Here is a 19,818-nt window from a genome sequence, read left to right as displayed (position 1 = left end):
AAAAAAAAAAGAATGGTTCACTGGGTCTAAGAGGTTCACGCAAACAATACAATGTTTAACTCCTACCTTCCTTTTGGGAGTCTGAAATTGTGGTACGTGCCAGGCAAAGGGTGCCTCCCTAACGGACTCCTGATAAAAACTCTGAATGCCATGGCTCAGACCAGCTGCCCTGGTCTGTACTTCACATCACGACTCACTGCTGTGGAATGAAGCACATACTGTGTCCCTGGAAAAGGACTCCTGTCACCTTGGGCGTGGTTTCCTCTGGACTTCACCCCACGTACCTCACCCTTTGCTGATGTGTTTTGTATCCTTGTGATCTATAAGTCATAGCCTGAAGTATAACTATCTGCTGGGTTCTGAGAGAACTATTTGCTATTACTAGCAAATAGTTGAATTTAGGGGTGGTCTTGGGGACTCACAACAAATTGCTTTAACCATACCACCCTTTTTGACCTTCACAGCATTACCAAAATTCCTATCTTTTTCACTAGACCGGAAGATCCATGAACTTAACTATATGTATTCATTACCACTGCATAACAGACAAAGACCCAATAAAATTAAGGGGCAAAACAATCTGTTACTAACAAAAGATGATCTGCTGGAGAGAGGGAGAGAGATTCCTCTTTTTCAAGATCTCTGAGAGACCCTAAAAAAAAAAATCAATATAACAGCAGAACCAAACTCTGCACTTAAACGCCAAGTACCAGACTCTACCCCCGACTCACCCCTCACTTGTACTCCAACCTGGAAGAAAAAACTTCTAACAAAACAGTGAAGCTTCGCAGCCTCTGAGGCCACTTTGTCACTAACAGGAGGTCACAGGGCTCCAAGCATGTAAGAAACTCGTGATGAGGCAACGTGCTCCGAGAGCTCACACCTTGGTAGCTCACCCTACTTCTTTTCTCCCTGCAGACTGTGCCTCCTCTGTCCCCACCTGCCTTTCACAGGATGGATAAAGTCCTATTAGCCACCATGGACTATAGAACTGCAGACTTGGCAAGCTGAGAGGTTGACCTCGTGCTGGATTCCGAAGTGATCTGCTCATTTACCCAAATTTCCCTCAGGAGCAACTAATTCCCAGATGGTCCAGATATCCAGAAAGGGCACAGAGCAGGGGTCTGCCCTGAGTCTCCCATGTGCTGGTATAAACTCAAAGCCTCCCTAGACCCCTCACGTGGGGCCATGTGATTTAATGGGCTTTACTGGTCCTTCTGTCCCTGGGTCCATTCTGCTTGGTGTATTTTCTCCATTCCAGCATCTCACCCTATTGCATTTGTCTGAAGCTTATCACAACAAGCCATCAATCTGCAATGTCTGGTGTTATCAGGTGGCTGCAGGGAGAGCAGGATCATGAGGTCCGGGAGAAAGCCTCCCACATCCTGGTGAGTCCGTTTCTGGGTTTTCTCTGAAGGGCTGCAGCCACCAACAGCATGCGCATCAGTACTCTGCCCGCCCCGGAACGGCAGTGCCCTGGTCTGTCATGCTGCGGGGCCCTCTGCCTGCATCTCCCCTCTGTTCAGCTATCATGTGATTACCTGCCACTCTCAGCCCACTAGAATATAAGCACCTACAAGGTAGGATTGGTCTTATCCAACTTTGTATGATGCTGGGTGTGGGGGCAGGCAGTGCCTCTTGGTGCTTAGTATTTGCTTAGGTGACTCAGTGCCTTTTAATCTCTGCCTATAGAATGGACACAGTATTTGCTGTTTTTGTTATGCTCATGAGAAGGAAATAAAGGACCTAAAAGACAGTCAACATTCCCTCAAATCCTCCTGTCTTCCAATTTTGTAAATCAAATTGTATTTATTTTTGAGTCAGAGAGACAGAGTGCAACTGGTGAAGGGGCTGAGAGAGAGGGAGAAACAGAATCCAAAGCCGGCTCCAGGCTCTGAGCTGTAAGCACGGAGCCCGATGTGAGGCTCAAACTCACAAACCACAAGATCATGACCCAAGCCAAAGTCACTCAACTGACTGAGTCTCCCAGGTGCCCTCTATTCCATTTACGTGTCTGCTTATAGGGAGGTCTGTAGCTGCTCAGCAGAAATGACGTGCATTGATACCAGGATTTTAGAGAGTTGAAACCACTTTATACCTGCATATAGGGCATGATGACTAAAGACATAATGGACACCAGTGACATTTTCATGGATATACTCACTGTCGTCCCCTTGGTGCCTCTCTCCCCGTCCCTGGCCCCGCAATGTACCTCCATTAGCTGGGATCTTTCCCAGTTGCTCCCCTGCGCATCCTACACCATCTCCTGCTTTCCTCCCTCCAGCAGGCCATCCTCAAGTATCTTCAGATGGAAATAACCTAGCAGCCCCTTCACCTACCCCCTGCCTTCCCCCACTCCAGAGCAGACCCCCCACACCCACACACAGCCCTGGCCATAGGCGGTCCTGGTCTAGCTCTCCATCTCTGATGCCCTTTACCTTGCTGGCCTTCAGGATGTTGATCTGCTCTTCATACACCGTGTCTCTGTTTTTCTCCAGAAAACCATCTGAAAGGTACTCCACCTGGAGCCCCGGAGGGAAACAGAAACAAGAGTCAAGCGCTTCTGCCTGCCTGACCTGGCACCTTCCACGGCTGTTTGTGCACTTAATCCTTGCGGCTCATCCGCACTGGTTTCCTCACGAGTTGTGAGTAGCCGGGAAACCCACAGATGTTGCCATTAAACATGCAAACCCAAGCTGTGATCAGGACTTGCACAGAGCAAATGGGGGATTCATTTTGTGGACAAACATTGTTTTAAAACAGGAGTTCCCGTAAGATGGCCTAAGGCAGCCGTTGGGCGCTGAAAAGGCCACTGAATTAGAATTTGCATTTTAATGAGACCCCAGATGATTTACGTGAAGATTAAAATTTGGGCAGCTCGGGCTAGAGCAAACAGAGCAGAAATCGGCATAGCAGAATTCTGTGTACACCGGTTCCTCGGAAAGGAGCCACCTGCAGAAGAGCAGCCTCCTGTTCTCACATCCTCCTCCTCTGTCCAGGGAGAACACGACTATCTTACCACCCCTGCATTCCCAGGAAAGAGACCCTCAAATACCGGTTAAGCATTTGATTGCGTAGCTAGAGCCTCCCTGCCACCCCCTGGGGCTCTCCCATGTAATGACAGTTTGATGGATCACAGAGGGGGCGTGGGGAAGGAAAAAAGGGTACAAGAGGACCCTACCTAAGAAGCGTTTAGGCCACTTGAACTGAAAAGAGACCACACTCCCTGTTAGCCTTGACCCTTGGCGGGGGGAGGGAACACACACAGTGCATGAAACCCACAAAGACGCTCACCTTGTCAGCAAAGTGGACCACAATAAAGGCCGTGTTGGACATGCGGGGTTTCTGGAAGTGCTGGCTGCCAGAGTGCCGGTCATAGAGCTTCTGAGCCCAGTTCTGGTCAGTTCCTTTAGGGACCTACAGAAACATGAAAGAGGGCGAAGTGCTCTGTGGAAAGGAAAAAGCAAGCCGAAAGCCACTGCCTAGGGAGATGGGAGTCCAAATGGGCTGGATTCAGCTCTCAGACCTGGACAAGGAAAACAATATTCAGGCACAAACACTTTGGATCCTGTGCACCACGCTTTCAACACACCACATGGGTAGGCTCCAGTAGTGTCCATAGGAGTGCGCTGAGCCTCAAAGAACCTGCTGGTTGGTAGACAGTGACGGGGTTAGGAGAGCAGGAGCATGGAGCCCAAGGCCATAGGAGCAGAGCTGGAGCAAATCTGACTCGGTCTTCCCTCCAGCTGGGCCAGTGGCTTCAGGGTCACAGATGTGCCACATCCAGCGCTAGCACCACGCTCTTGCTCATGCAGCCTAACTCCTGGAGCAGGAACACTCACCCTCTATGCTCATCTTAAACACCATCGTCCAGGCTCTGCTCAAGTCTGTCCTGGTCTCTGAAGTCTATCCTGGACACTCTTGACCTCACTTTGGAATCCCTCACGATTAAGCACTTACACATACACTAATCCAGTTCATTGGTGGTTTTCGTGTATTGCCTTGTCCAAAGTGTAAGCTTACTGGACTCAAGGAGTATTCCTTGCTGATTTTTCACCTGCCCTTCAAAGAACTTAGAATTGGGTTCTGGGCAGTTCAGTCAGTTAAGCATCTGACTTTAGCTTAGGTCATGATCTCCCAAGTTTGTGAGCTCGAGCCCCACTTCAGATAAAACACGAGCCTTGCTTCTCTCTCTTTCTGTCCCTCGCTCACTTGCTCCCTCTCTCAAAGAATTGGGTTCTGGGCACACAATGCATATTAAGGACCTAGCAAATGAGCTATACACTACTCTCTGCCATTCCCAAGTTTACAAGTGTCACCACGTTAAGCAGTCTGAAGGGCAGACCCTTCTGTGTCCTTAGAACTGGCTTCAAAAGCAAAAAGGCATCTTGCCTTATGGACAGAAGAACAGAGTCACTGAAACCACCCAACTGTCCAGGACGATGGTAACTCTTTGAGTGAGAAGACGCTCCCTCCTCTGTCATCCTTCAAGACCACGGCGCACCCTTTCCCCAGCCCTGGGTCACAACTTGGCCTGCCGTTCATTAGTTTACACTCTATGCGTGGATGAGGCAGGGCTGAAGGTGACCATTACACCAGCCACTTAAAAAAGGTTTTGTTTCGTAAACTAACACAATTGCGGCATAAGAAAAATGCTTATATGCCTAAGAACAAATTTCTCAGATAGTAAGGAAACAGATTTTTCTCACTATTCGATCTAATGTAACTATTATTGAGTATCCAGCACTAAGCACTGTAGGTAATTCAAAAAAAGAAAACTTTTTCTTGACAGAGGCTATTAATTTTGTCGAGCAGACCAAATACATTCGATTCAGCACTTTTATGCATACGGTTTTACATTGGTCTTCAAGTATTCCGTGTTTAGAAACACCAGGTACAGGGGAGGAGAAGGGTCAGCCGGCCAGGGCTGCTGGAGCAAAGACAGGAATACAGTGGAGCAGACAGCAGCAGCACCAGCCAGACAGAACAGGAAGGGCAGGACTACAAAGAGAAGACTCACCTAGGTCAACACATTTGCTGGCATGAAAATCATCTCGCCTTGACCCTAAGATTGGACTCCTCTTAGCAGACTCCATAACCCTACATACTCCCTAATTCAGACTGGCATGTGTCAATGAAGGAAGCAGGAAAACAGTATGTGCACATCTCCTGATGAAGGTCTCCTTTCTTGACTCCCCACCCGCGATGACAAGTAAGGGCCAGCAGGAACTCACGACAATTAAGATTCCCAGATAATACTAACAGCAAACGCCCACAGCACTTCCAATCTTTCAGGTTTCTATACATTTTAGGACCAACTCATTTAATCCTCACAAGAATCCTATCAGCTAGGCACTATGTTTATACAATATTACAGAAGAAGCTGACACAGAGAGGTTAGGGAACTTGCCAAAGGCACACAGTTGGAAAGTAACAGATCTGGGGTTCAAACCAGGACTGGCTGGCTCTGGACCCTGTGTTTTCCTTTAACAACAGAGAGTTAAAGGCAGCCCCCAAGACAGGGGGAAGGCACTCATCTCCAGAACAGATTCAAAACAAACATAGGGGAAAGCAAGCAAATCTTGCATTTTGATAAAATCTGGGCCGTGCGATCAGCAGCTCTGAAATATGCTGAAACACATCCTTTACAAAACACTGCATGTGGCTTCATGCAAGTGTCCTTACTCTCTTCTCAAAATGATGTGAAGAAGGCATATCCTGAACGGGGAGCCTGTCGTCGGTCATGGGAGTCCTCATACAACTCTGAACATACTGCCAACCGTGGGATTGTGGATTTTAAATGAGCAAATAGAGTGGTGTATTAATTAATCTCAATAAAGCTGATAGAAATGCATTAATTCCTGATTTTACTCTGTTATTGAAATGATAAAAGTTTAAGGGAAGAGCATGAGTCCTCGAGCTCCCGGCAGCCTGCACTGTAAGCACTGGGGTCCAGTGCTCATTGCGCTCTCTCAGACTCCTTCCTCCCCTCCTGGATGCCACCCCCAATGCCTTTTCCAAGACTTGACTTTTCTACCTTCACTAGATGCCTCCCTGTGTGCTCAGCACAATGCCTGTTCCAGACCAAGCCACTACCCTTCGGGTCCTTCTCCGGCACCCAGGGGGCTGAGACCATGTCGACCCCTCTTCTCCTTCATCAAGTCTTGCTGGTCATTTCATATAATTTAGTATCAACGCCTAAAAAGAAGACACCATTGCATTTCACCGTGAGACTGTAGCACCTCTTCAGATCAGGCCACTGTGCCCAGATCTAAGTGGGGAGTTGGCCTTGACGGCTCCCCTCTCTGTATGGTCTTTGACGCTGGCCAACAAACCCATGCATGCTGCTATTTCCCTTCCCTGTTGCCAGGAGAGCCTTCTTCCTCCATCTGCACGCTGTCCCAGCTTCCAAGCCTGCGCTTCCTGCAATGGCTTCACAACCTGCCTCACAGGGAAACAGAGGCTGCCAACAAGCAGGAAGCCTGCCATACGTGCAGAAGTTCACCTGCAGCCACGGCTACCCTACCCCGCCTCCCCACCCGGGTCCCGTGCACCACTGCCTGCCTGTCCTCTTTCACAGCCATGCCTGCACACAGGGGCTCAAATGTGCCACCTCTGCTGCCTCGCCTCGTCTCCCCGCTGCCCAGACGGCTCCCTGACCGAACTCTCTAACCCACAGGCCTGCGGCCAAAGGCAGGACCACCGAGCCCCTCAGCACTGAGCTCCTCTCTGACCCCCTCTGCCTCTCCCTGCAAGCCTCTGTCTTCCCTGCCTGGACCACAGGAGGATGCCTCCCTGCCCGCCTCATTCTCTCTCTCTCTCCAGCTTGGCTTCCACACAGTGGCTGGTGACATTCCCCCCAGGAATTATTCCCATCTGACCATGCCTCTCCCTGCCTCACAGCCCTGCATCCCCAGAGCCTCCAGAGTCCAGTCCCAATGCCTCCTCCAGACAGAGTCTCCTGTTCTGACGGCTCTTGCTTTCCAACTTCACCTGCCACCACCATGGGGTCTGGAGAAGTCACACCATTTCAAGTACTACCAATGGGCCACTGCCTTTGCCTAGCAGAGTCCCCCGCCCCGGCAATCCAACTCCTCTGCTTCAACAGCCCTCTGAGGGGTGCTTCTTATAATACTTCCCCCTGTCGCCTTGTCCTCAGTGAGGACTGTGGTGCCTGCCTGAGCCCACACACGTACGTCAAGGGCAGGGAGTCCGCTGGTTACATAGGAACGTGGGGTTTGCTGGGCAGATGAACAGACATGCATGGGAAGGCCTCCCTTCTCAAGGTTTCAACCTGTTCACAAACGTGTGGGACAAGGAGATCTCTAGGGCAACTTAAGCAACTATGAACCCTTGACCCTAACACTAAGCAAGCTCTCGTGAGAGCAGGCTGCACCCAGGTGAGGAAGCAGAGGCCTTCGGCATCCTTTCCCTTCGCTGCCTCAACGGCGAGTTACTGGAAGGTTTGCCATCTGCCCTCGGGCAGCTTTTCCCAGGCTGGGTCCCGAAAAGAAAAGAATCCTACCCACTCTGGGCAGAGCCTGCCTCCTGCCCCAGCACTGCCTGGCACTGACTTTCCAGAGCATCTGTAGCTCATGCACAGGAACTGCTTCCAGGAGTTACCATTTTCAGAGAGTTCCCACTGATGCCAAGTATCACTTAGGAGGAAACACGCACTGACCTCCCCTCTCCCCTCAGCCCTAAGTGCTTCCTCCGAGTGGCATGGGACCGATGGCTGGGACACAGGGAGGGCAGGGAATGCCCAGTCTGAAGGTGGCTTATGTCACGCAGCCCTCAAGCCCCACAGCAGTCTCAGAGAGCACTGGGGACGGGAGGGTTTTGTTAAAAGCAGCCTGGAAATAAGCCTTTCCTGCTGGCAAACACCCCATTCTCCTGACCACTTGGTTACTGAGGGGCAGCTGTAGTTTGTGGCTGGGTCTGGGGCTGACTGTAAATCCACGGCTGCAGAAAGCCTTTTGCACCCAAAGGAAGCCTTCCTGAGCACCCTGTGCAGCCATGGGCGCCCCTCACAGGCTCTGGGGAGAGTGAGCTCCCCGTGTGCTGCTCCTTGAGATCTGCAGCCCCCCATCTCCATTTTTTAAAAATTTTTAACATTTATTTCTGAGAGACAGCAAGAGCGAGCAAGAGAGTGAGCGTGCATGAGCAGGGTAGGGGCACAGAGAGAGAAACAGAACCTGAAGCAGCTTCCAGGCTCTGAGCTGTCAGCAGAGCCCAAGGCGGGGCTCGAACTCACGGACTGCAAGATCATGACCTGAGCCGAAGTTGGACACTCAACCGACTGAGCCACCCAGGCGCCCCTCACTTATAATCTTTTTAAATGTGTATTTTTGAGGGAGAGAGCAGGGGAGGGGGGAGAGAGAGAAAGAGAGAACCCCGAGAAGATTCTGCACTGTCAGCACAAAGCCCCATGAGGGCCTCAAACTCATGAATCACAAAATCATGACCTGAGCCAAAGTCACTTAACCTACTGGGCCATCCAGGTGCCCACCGACCCCCCTCCCCTCCCCACCCCATCTCTGTATTTCTAATTTAGATCCCAGCTTGCTGGCTGTGACCGACGCGGTGTGTCTTCTCTGGGAAAAGTGATTTTCCCAGTGGCTGCTTTTATACTAACCCTTCGTTTGGCTTTGTGTCCTGTCACATGGGGGTCACAGAACCCAATTCTTCACTGTGCAATCTCATTATTCTTTCTCATTCTTGCACAGTGTGTCTGAGCGACAGCGGAGGGAAGCAGCATGTCTGAGACAGTCCCACAGGACAGTCTGGAGGGACACCAAGCCGCCTGATCTGGGCCAGCTCCAGGAGACATCCTACCCAGCCCAGGCTCAGAGCCAGCGACCCAGCAGGCCGATTTTGTAAGGTTAGTTCACTGCAGTATGATTTCCCTACAGGCAAACACGCCCTTTTTAAGGGTCCGGGTGCGGGAGTCCTGATGGAGGTAACACCTGTGGGTGCAAAAGCTGCCTGCCGCCAGCAGCTGCATCAGATCGCCCTGGCTCACTCTCAACTCCCAGAGCAATTAAACCAGGGAGGGAAAGGTCTCTGCACTGGGGCTTTGGCAGGACTCCTTAGTCTGGTGTTCACCTTGCCTGCCCTGCTCCACCCACGCCCCCAGCTGCTGGTGAGGTTCCCACGTGTCCCACTGGCAGCGACGCCCCCTCTCAACACCAGCTTGACTGGCAGGAAATCCAGCTTTCCCTCAGACCCGCCCCTCCACGAAGCCTCAGTGTCAGGGAAGCTACACTCAGTGTCAGGACCTAAGAGAATGAACAATGTGCTTTCTGCATCGACACCCCCTTCCCTTGATTCTGTTTAGCCGTCCCTCTGCTGCCCTTGGGCTGCGGTCCAGGCCGCCTCCAGCCTGCTCTGGAAGGCCCCTTGCCCGGGCCCCACCCCCACACACTCAGGCCCTGGCCCCTCGGAACACGAGCCTGTCCCTTCTCGTCCTTGCTGGCCCGCAGGGAGAACCCTTCCTCCTCTCCTGAGAGCCGACATATGGCAGGTGCATAACACGTTCCTGGCATCCGACAGACCGTAGGGGCAGGAACCCGAGGCAGGGGCAGTCTGAAGCTGAAATCACCTGATTTTATAAATCTGACCTGGAGAGGCGCCTGGGGGGCTCAGTCAGTTAAGCGTCTGACTTCGGTTCAGGTCATGATCTCACAGTTTGTGGATTCGAGCCCGGCGTTGGGCTCTCTGCGGACAGCTCAGAGCCTGGAGCCGGTTTCAGATTCTGTGTTTCCCTCTCTGAACCTCCCCTGCTCATGCTCTCTCTCTCTCTCAAAAATATAGAAAACATTTTTAAAAAAATTAAATCTGACCTGGAGAGGCTCTGCAGAACATTAAGATAGAGATCATCCACACAGAGTGAGATTTTCCATTAGCTTCTCAGAGGTCAAACAGGGATACTACTCCAGGTACTCTGCACTCAGTAGGAAGATGGCACCAAGAGTATCCAAATCCACGAGGCACAGGGACTCGGGGAGGTCACCTTCCCAACTGCTGAATGCGGTTTGCAGCTTGGGTCGCCCTGCCACCACCCTGGTAACCACCTGCTCCCCAGCCCCCCAGCCCCTGGGGTCTGAGGTCCCTGTACTGCTGTTCCTGCCACTCTCACTGGACATTCCTGGGACGTGTTCCCTTGGGCAGTGGCAGCTCTCAGATCTCCAAACCATAAGCCAAAACAAACCCACAAGGGGCCCTTGTTTTGCCTGCTAAAGTCAGAATACATCCTTGAAAATCAATTAGGCAGCTGCTTGATTCACAGAATCCACCATCCTGAAGCATCAGGCGTTTTGCTGAGAGGTGTGTATACACACGGAGGGAGAGGCCATGCGCCGGGGATGCATGTTCTCATTAGCATCTCATCACAGAACCAGGTAGAGCCACGCGAGGTAAGCTGCCTGCTTTGCGGCGCTCCTCAGGGCCTCGCATGGACTTACCCTTCACCACCGGGAAAGGAAGCGAAGGGCTGGAGTCCGGAGCCAGGTAGGGTGGACATTTGGACATGGTGCTGCCTTGGGGTGGGGGTGGATCGGGGGTGGAGGGGAGCCCCGTCCCGCAGCGTGTCAAAGGGAGCTGCTGGCAATGGACACCAAACCCAGGAAGTGCACTGGGCTTGGCACTGAACTCAGAGACTGCTTAAGATTTTCTCTCTCCCACCTGCTCATGCATGCTCTTTAAAATTTAAAAAAAAAAAAAAAAGTAAAAGAATCTTTTTTAAAAAAAATAAAGGGGCGCCTGGGTGGCTCAGTCGGTTGGGCATTCAACTTCAGCTCAGGTCATGATCTCACAGTCTGTGAGTTTGAGTGCCATGCTGGGCTCTGTGCTGCCAGCTCAGAGCCTAGAGCCTGCTTCGGATTCTGTGTCTCCCTCTCTCTCTGTCCCTCCCCTGCTCACTCACTCTCAAAATAAACATTAAAAATAAAAAATAATAAAGATGCACAAACTGTGGGTTTCAGTGCATTTCACTCAGTCTTCTGTTCTATTAACCATTCTGTTTCATCATCCAAGGCAATGAACCTAGAAGCGCCTTTCTGGAAGGGAAATCCCTTATCCTCCAAACCATCAAGCCGCACTCAATCCTTTACAGGCAAGACATGGGAGACTGGAAAGTAAAATCAACTGAGTTCTTCCCTTGCAATACCAAGAATGGTGTGGTTTCTACACTTTGTTGGTCGGTTTCCACTCTTGGAGGGATGGGTTGGGTAGATGTTTACCCTTTTGTCAGCAACCTTCAACCAGGCAAAATTCTGAAGATCAGATCCAACCCTACTAAATCATAGAGCAGGAAAACAAAGGTCAAACAAGTTGGGTGATTCATAAAAGCCAGCTGCTCCCTGCTCTGCATTTCCCAGGTGGCCTGGTCCTCCCTATGCTGGCAACTCAGGACACTCCTGTCTCATACAGTAGAATCCACAAAAGCTAGATCAAGGGGATGCTACAGTCCTCATCTGCCCCCAGGCATTGTGTGGTGTGGTGGGCTCTCGACCCTCGCTGTCTCTCTCTGGGGATGCCTGCCTAGATGTCGGGGTCTTTCTCTTGGCACCTGGGATAGGAGTGGCACCAAATCCAGACCACCATTATATCATGCCACTCCATACCACCCAGTCTCTGCTAAGAGAGGTACACATTCACCAACACAGTTACCTCCTAGCATGCAGAACAGACACCAAGGTTTCTCTCAGCACACTAAAGGTGGGCTAATTACACAAGGAATTCCAGCTTTCAGGCCTCACATGCTCCCTGTATCACACAGCCATCCCCTGTTCCTGGAACTGAATACAATGAGTACGTAATCAGTTTTACCTTACACTCTTCATCCAACAGGTCCAAGATGCCCAGCTTAGCTTCTATGAGGTCAATACAGGGTTGATTATCGTAAAAATCAATCAAAGTCCAAGGGATCTGCTCCTTCATATATTCCTCTTGCTCCAGTTTGAATACGTGCTAGGTAAGAAGTGAAAAGGTCAAAGTTAGTGAACTGCAGGCACATCCTGATGTTCATTTCTCCTGAAGTTCAGCCACGTGAGTTTGGAGTCCCAGCAAAGGGTGTATACCTATCAGAAAAGGTTTGGGCATGAAGTCACAGACATGGCTGCAGAAAAGGAAAGCTAAGTTAGGTGATCCCCGTTCCAATGGGAACCCCTCTCTAGAATATTCCAGTAATCAATGGGCTTGCAGTTAGGCAAATAACCCAGAAGCCCAGGGTCCTGGGGTGTGGGAGGCAAGCCCAAGGGAAGGATCATTCATCCTCTCAACCCCGCTGCCCCATTCAGACCGCCTATGGAGCAACAGGGAGTACCTTCCCAAAGGCAAGGCACCGCCAAGAAACTGAGAGAAGGTTGGGGCAGAGCTAAAGCCAGTTGACCTGGGGTGGACGAGAAGTGCCCTAGGCCATTGCTCCCAGGGAGACAGGCGTCCCCACCCCGACAGCCTGGGTCAGGAGCTGAGCCTACCGAGTTGAACTGTTGCTGTAGCTTCTCATTCGCATAGTTGATACAGAACTGCTCAAAGCTGTTGACCTCAAATGTCTCAAATCTGCCGAATGAAAAGAGAGGACAGAGAGACATTCCTCTTACAGAAGGAATCACTGGAACTTCCAACAAGGCCGCCTCATCTCTTCTCCCCCCACCCTCTCAATCCAGTGCCACCCTTAACTCCAGCACAGAAGTCCCTCAAGCCTAGGAGTGGGGCACTCCACCCAGAGGGTTGCCCTGTTCCAATTCACACAAAAGCCTCAGAGGCTGGTTCCCCCCATCCCACACAAGTCAATCATGAATTAACCAATCTCCTATTATAGGACATTTAGGCTCTTTTTCAGATTTTTAGCTGCCATCAATGCTGTGACAAATATCATATATACACCTCTGAATTCATGATTCTTTCTGTAGGACGCCATCATCCTAGGACAATCACCATGTCAGAATATAGCTTCTTAAAAGGTAGAAGAAAATTGATTTCCAGAAAGGTGGAATCAATTTTGTTATCACCTCACACCCACCCTAGCCTCCCAATGCATGAAAGTGTCTTGTCCTAATGCTGATTAAGGATGCTTTGTTTTTCTACATCATTTTCACCGAGTTCGAGTTTCCAAACAATGAAGAAATGACAATCAGATGTGGAACTCATTGAACTGGCAGGCGGGTGGAGAAAAACTGATTTGGGAGAAGGTAGGCAAGACTGAAGGCAGGCAGTCAAGTAAGGCAATTATTGCTGGAGTAATGATCTGGGCAAGATCCCATCTGGGCAGGATATAATCTGGTGGTGACCAAGTAACGAGAAGGATAGAATGACACTAAGGGAGGTAAACATGAGGAGGCTGTAAGTGACCAATGGGGCACATAGGTGCGAGTCACCTGCCAACTGAACGGATGCAGTAAAACTCACCAAGCCAGATGGGTCGGAACAGAATCAGCAGCTCCGGCTACCAACGAGCAGGGCCATCTCGTATGCTGTGCAAGGTCATGGGGCCGAGGCAGCGGAGCAGCAGAAACATAGGAGGTAGAGGGGCCTTTTCCTCATTCACACTACTGGCTGCATGAGCACCTACTGAGCGCTTGGCCCCAACAGCTTCATGAGTTCTCGTTCACCCAGTGCCCTCAACTACCGAGAGCCAGTGTTTACTACTCCATTCTATAAGCTTGGAAAGATTAAATAATGTACTCCAAATCATGGCCAGTAGGCAGAAGAAACAGTATTTGAATGCAGGGAGTGATTTCTGAGGCCACATTCTTAATTTAGAGAAAAGCTTCAATAAGAAAAGGAAGAAGTGGGGCGCCTGGGTGGCTTAGTCGGTTGAACGTCCGACTTCGGCTCAGGTCATGATCTTGCAGTTTAGAGAGTTCAAGTGCTGCGTTGGGCTCACTGCTGTCAGCGTGGAGCTGCTGCTTGAATCCTCTGTCTCCCTCCCACCCCCCAAGCTCATGCTCGCTCAAAAAAATAAACACGGGGGGCGGGGGGGAAGGAAGAGGAGGTCAGGGAAGGATAGTGGATGTGGGAATATCAATGAGGGACCCTGGGTGGGGGAGGACACAGGTTTCAGCCTCCCCCATAAATCTGTACTCCCTCAGTCTTCAGTATGGACAACTAAATTTTCTCAGTCTTAAAATTATGCCAGTCCTCCCAAATAGACTGACTACTCCCAAACAGAAATGCCAGAGCTGTTTCTGCTGGCGGCAGTGGCTGGCAGTATTAGAGATGTGGCACCCACCACAGAATACACATGTCCCACACCAAACAGGGCCACGTCAGTGTCCAGGCTTCTCCTACTTCTTGCACCCACCTCCCCCACACCAAAGTGTAAGACATGGTGAAGTAAAAAGTCTTTTTTTTTAAATTTTTTTTTTTTGAGAGAGAGGGAGGGACGCATGCATAAGCACAGGGGAGCAGCAGTAGCAGCAGAGAGAGAGAGAGAGAGAGAGAGAATCCCAAGCAGGCTCTGTGCTGCCAGCACACAGCCAGACGTGGGGCTCGAACTGATGAACTATGAGATTGTGAACAGAGCTGAAATTGGGAGTCAGTCAACACATGTAACCACCGAGGTGGCCCCAAAAAGCCATTTTGCGATCAAAGGAATCAACTGTGTGGAGACAATCACATTATAAAGCAGCCTTGGGTCATGCCCACAGAGGGGAAATAACTGTAAGTTAATAAAACAAGATCAGAGATGCTGAGCCCAGGAGGGAGCTGTACTCCAGACCACACAGGAGAGGGGCACGGGGTCTGCCAGCTGTCAGGCTGCATGGCAGCCCTCTCGGTCCACATGATGGTCCTCTACCTGGAGTTCTGTCACTTGGAGCCTCATTTCCTCCCCCAGCCCCCACTGCGCTCTAAGACGGGTTGCTGACACTGGCAACCCTCCTCCCCCCAACCCTGCCCCGCCCCAAGGAAACTTAATAAAACCTAGAAGATAAAAGAGCCACCCTGGAAAATGGCCAGGTAATAGCAATTGGGTGTACTTGGAGGGCTTGTACTGAGCCCCACAGATAAAGGATTTCAATATCTCCCACTTGTCATTTTTTTTAAAGGTTTATGTTGGTAGCACTCCACCAGGAACATTCTCATTAATTTGAGAGGGCCTAAAATTAGCTCCTAATTTCCCAATTTCTAAGGTATTATCTAGTAACAATTCCTCTGCCGTCTAGTGTAATTACTGTAATGCCTGCCGAAGGGCCAGAGATGAATGAGGGATATAGGTAGACTGGAAAATATTTAAGATAACTGACCTCTGAAAGCCACAGTCAGGGAGACAGGGCAGCTTCTCTGCAATAGAATTATCTTGGTAGTAATTCTTCCCATCAACAGAGATGATTTTTTAAAATGAACACAATGGATCAATTTATAGCTCACAATATTAAACTGTCACAAAGAAATTTATATACTAGAGTGAATTGGATTTCTCCCATGAAATCAATGTTGAGGATATTTAGACTAGAATCCTTGGGTGGGAGGAAGGTCAAAACACAGAAGACGACTTGATGCAGAGACCCAAGATCTGTATTCGTGGTGGTACAACCCCTGCCTCCTACTTCACTTTCCTCCAATCCCCAAATTGTGGAAGAGGAAAGAATTTCCTTCTCATTCTGCTCCAAGTTCAGGGTGTGGGAAGGGCCACAAACGTCTCTCAAAACAAGGTAGTGTCTGTCTCAAAGTGAAACTATAATAAAAAGACATCAACCAGTCCCTCTGAGTTAATTATCAACCTTCACAAACCTCTCACTCCAGGGCAGAAGTAATGTAAAGCTTTGAAGGCTGGGAAACAGTTCTTCCCCTGGAGAATGTCTCAAACAACTAAACTCCTTAACTCAGTCTTTCTTTCACCAAGACCACACACTATCCTTGTAGCTAAGGCCCAACGTTAAGATAGGAGTTATAGGTTGGATATGGAGGCTTCCAGAGAATGATTGTTAAAAGTCAGACAAGTCCTGTCAAGGTCTCTTTCCCTCCTGAAGTCCATGAAACCTCCCAAAGGCCCCTGTGGTCTATTAGCGAGGCCAATCCTTCTCATCTCTTTACTAAAGCTTGGAATGCTGCCTGCACGTGATAACAGCAGGGCTTGAACTCTGCCCATGTGCTTCACTGTGCCTAGATGCCCCTACTCAGGACTTGACCTTCAGAGAAAGCACAGTCCTAGGCACTGTTCACATCCCAAGGCCAAGAACAGTTACTTTTTTGGAGGACCTACGTCTGTTTAGTTGGCAGTGTGCTCCAATCCCTGCCTCCTCCTCTGTGCCAGGAACCCCGGTGTGGGACAGAAATGCCCACCAAATGGAAATCCTCTCCCAGGCCATCAGTCAACTGCAAGGGCTGCAAGCAGGGGCAAGCCGTGGCCCCTACCCAAAAGAGCTATCTGGAAGAGCACAGGAACCCAGTGCATGAAGCCTCCCAATGAACAGAGATTTCATGTGCTATATGACTTGAATGGAGGGTGAGCTCACAAGGGTGATGGCATGGACAGAGAAAACTGTCACTTTATCTGAGCCCTAAGAGTATGTATGGGTGTCTGGCTCCATGAAAACACCAAAGAGCTAGGTCAGAGAAATTCTGCGAGGTTGAGATCAACCTTAGAGCAATCAGTTATAAGGCTCTCCTGGAAGACTCCAAGATTCCAGGGCAAACCCAATGGCTTCAGGGATCTGCTAGATCTGAGAACACTGGGGCCAGCCAGCAGGTTTACCCTGAAGAGGACGTGGCCAGGGATCTCTGGGCTGCCCAAGTCTGGTCCACTGTTCACAGGCTGAAGGAAAATGCCACTGACTTCCCCCCTCTACATTCTCTGTGAAACTTTTTCATACAGGTCAGAGAAGAGTTGAGTAGTCTTCTCTGAATAACTAAACTGGAATTATAAAATTAAGTCAATTACTTAAAATATATCATTAAGGGCAACCTACTAATAGGAAATATTTGCAAAGCAAATTTCTGATAAGGAGTGAATACGCAGACTATACCAAGAACTTTTACAACTGAATAAGTAACTCAAAAAATGCACAAAGGACTTGAACATTTTTCCAAAGAAGATATATGAGTGGCCAAGAAGCCTATGAAAAATGATCAATGTCACCAATCACTATAGAAATGCAAACCAAACTACCGAGAGAGATGCCTATTAGGAGAGCTGAATGAAAACAAAATAACATGTGTTGTCAAGGATATGGAGAAATTGGAACCCATGTGCTCTATCAATAGCGATGCAAAATGGTACAGCCACTATGGAAAACCAGCCAAAGGCTCCTCAAAAAATTAAAAGGCGAATTATGTGATCCAGCCATCCCATTTCTGGGTATATGTCCAGAAGAATGAAAAGATATTTGCACACCCTTGTTTGCTGCAGCAGTGTTCTTAATAGCCCAGAGGTAAATGAAACCCAAATGTCCATCAGCAGAAACCTGGGTAAACAAAACGGGTAAACACAACGGAACATTATTCAGCTTCAGAAAAGGAAATTCTGTCACAGGCTGCAGCATGGATGAGCCTCGAGGACATTACACTAAGTAACCGGAGCTGGTCGCAAAAAGACAAACATTCTAAGATTCCACTTACAGAAGTATCTAAAAGTCATCATGTTCACAGAAACAACACGGGGCGGTGCTTGCCAGGGGCCGTGGGACAGAAGTGGGAGCTGTTAATGGGTACAGAGTTTCAGTTTTCCAACAGGAAGGAGCTCCGAGTTCTGTTGCGTAACTATGTGAGTATACTTCATGAACACCTCTGAATTGTATATATAGACTGTAAGTTTTATGTCAGATACTTTTCTAGCTGTAATTTAACAAAGTTATCTTTAAAATGTATCATTAAAAAGGACTAACTAGAGTTGGATGCTAAGTTGAGGTTAGGAAACGCCACAAGAAACACAGAAAGTGATGTGAGGAATGAGAAGGATAGAAAATCCCAGCAAACCTCATTTCCTGTTTCCTGCTTGCTGCTCCCCCCACCCCATCCTCTCCACCCCTGCTCCTCGCATTAAGCATTCACCTATACCCCCTGCCTTGCTCCCAGAGTCCCCTCGGCCAACTGTCCTCTCATCAAAATGAGCTGGCTGCAGCCAAGGCCCCTTCCACCCCGGCATTTCAAAGGCTCAAGTCCAAGACAAATAAGTGCCTTTTCCCCAAACTGAAGCCATCTATTTCTTTTTGCCTCGAGCAGGGGAGAGGAATGAAGGATTACAATTATTCAAGCATGTAGAGGCAGACGCTAGTTAATGTAACATGAAAAGGAAACCCCCCGGCCAAAAGTTGCCTGGCGTAGTCCTATTCATTTCCACCCCCTGCCTGGGAAGAAACACCCCCGGGCAGCTTCACGGATCCTTAGTTAAGGACAAGAGCTGGTCTCAGGGTGGCTCAACTGCCTGGTCTGCACTTTCTCGAACAGAGGTGGGGGAGCAGGTCGTAGGGAGGCCATTCCTCTGCCAGGACACTGCGTGTCGGGCAATGTTCAGGACATCCTGAGCAACTGACCTCTGAATAGGCCTCACGATAGCTGTGGTGGGAGCCACAGAGGCTCATGCCATTTATGTTGGGGCTCACGGCCTTTCTTACAGTCTGAACTACCAGTTGNCCTGCTCCTCGCATTAAGCATTCACCTATACCCCCTGCCTTGCTCCCAGAGTCCCCTCGGCCAACTGTCCTCTCATCAAAATGAGCTGGCTGCAGCCAAGGCCCCTTCCACCCCGGCATTTCAAAGGCTCAAGTCCAAGACAAATAAGTGCCTTTTCCCCAAACTGAAGCCATCTATTTCTTTTTGCCTCGAGCAGGGGAGAGGAATGAAGGATTACAATTATTCAAGCATGTAGAGGCAGACGCTAGTTAATGTAACATGAAAAGGAAACCCCCCGGCCAAAAGTTGCCTGGCGTAGTCCTATTCATTTCCACCCCCTGCCTGGGAAGAAACACCCCCGGGCAGCTTCACGGATCCTTAGTTAAGGACAAGAGCTGGTCTCAGGGTGGCTCAACTGCCTGGTCTGCACTTTCTCGAACAGAGGTGGGGGAGCAGGTCGTAGGGAGGCCATTCCTCTGCCAGGACACTGCGTGTCGGGCAATGTTCAGGACATCCTGAGCAACTGACCTCTGAATAGGCCTCACGATAGCTGTGGTGGGAGCCACAGAGGCTCATGCCATTTATGTTGGGGCTCACGGCCTTTCTTACAGTCTGAACTACCACAATTGGACACCACAATGAGAGGAGACACCCTGGTGACGATGGCTAAGCCCACTGTTTTCTTATACACAAAGAAAGGAGTGTTCACTCTGGCTGCTAATTCTATGGGAACATTTTAAACATTTACAGAAAATTCTGGAGTGGCTAACCCACACTACACAACTCTTTTCAGGTGTTTCCAGAATGAGTTTGGGGAGTCAATAACCTTAAATAAGGGCTACAGTCCATCTGGGGACCGTTATCCCACTAATTACTAATTAGTGTCTACTAGCTGGGGAGACAGAAGCAATTCCACTCACTCGCCAGCTTTGCGCATTTGTAACCTGATTAAGGAAAAGATAATTCCTGATTCCTTCCTTCTTACTGAGTGGGGTTTAATGTATTCAGAAGCACAACCCCATCATCCTTCCTGTTCTAACTTCCACATGCCACCCTTCTTGTCCACAGAAGACAAGAAATAAGACAATCAAAGACTTCAGGTCACCCCCACGGCGTCTTCTATGCACACCAAGTCTCCTCGTCCCACGGCTGAGAAACAAGACCATGATTTCAGAGATGGAATGGGAGGGGGGGTTGGCTGGAGAAGGCAACAAGCAGTGGAATGTCCAGTGTGACACCTTCTTCCAGATAACAGACATGCAC

At 49.6% G+C, this 19,818-nt stretch overlaps 1 protein-coding gene across 1 annotated transcript in view; it reads right to left on the bottom strand.

Annotated features, from left to right (window-relative positions):
* MYO5B (myosin VB) overlaps positions 1-19,818 on the bottom strand; it is a 307,312-nt gene that overhangs the window by 97,455 nt on the left and 190,039 nt on the right. Inside the window, exons 11-14 of the mRNA XM_077777644.1 lie at positions 12,480-12,561; positions 11,830-11,970; positions 3,295-3,417; positions 2,439-2,522 (exon numbers count right to left, since the gene is read on the bottom strand). Of these exons, the coding sequence (XP_077633770.1) occupies positions 2,439-2,522; positions 3,295-3,417; positions 11,830-11,970; positions 12,480-12,561 (430 nt within the window). The remainder of the gene's footprint in view (positions 1-2,438; positions 2,523-3,294; positions 3,418-11,829; positions 11,971-12,479; positions 12,562-19,818) is intronic.

Source organism: Crocuta crocuta, unplaced genomic scaffold, assembly GCF_008692635.1.
Source record: "Crocuta crocuta isolate KB4526 unplaced genomic scaffold, BGI_CrCroc_1.0 scaffold36, whole genome shotgun sequence".
Taxonomy (NCBI): Eukaryota; Metazoa; Chordata; class Mammalia; order Carnivora; family Hyaenidae; genus Crocuta; species Crocuta crocuta.
The sequence above is the reverse complement of the archived record's forward strand: the minus strand, read 5'-3'. Positions and strand labels throughout refer to the sequence as shown.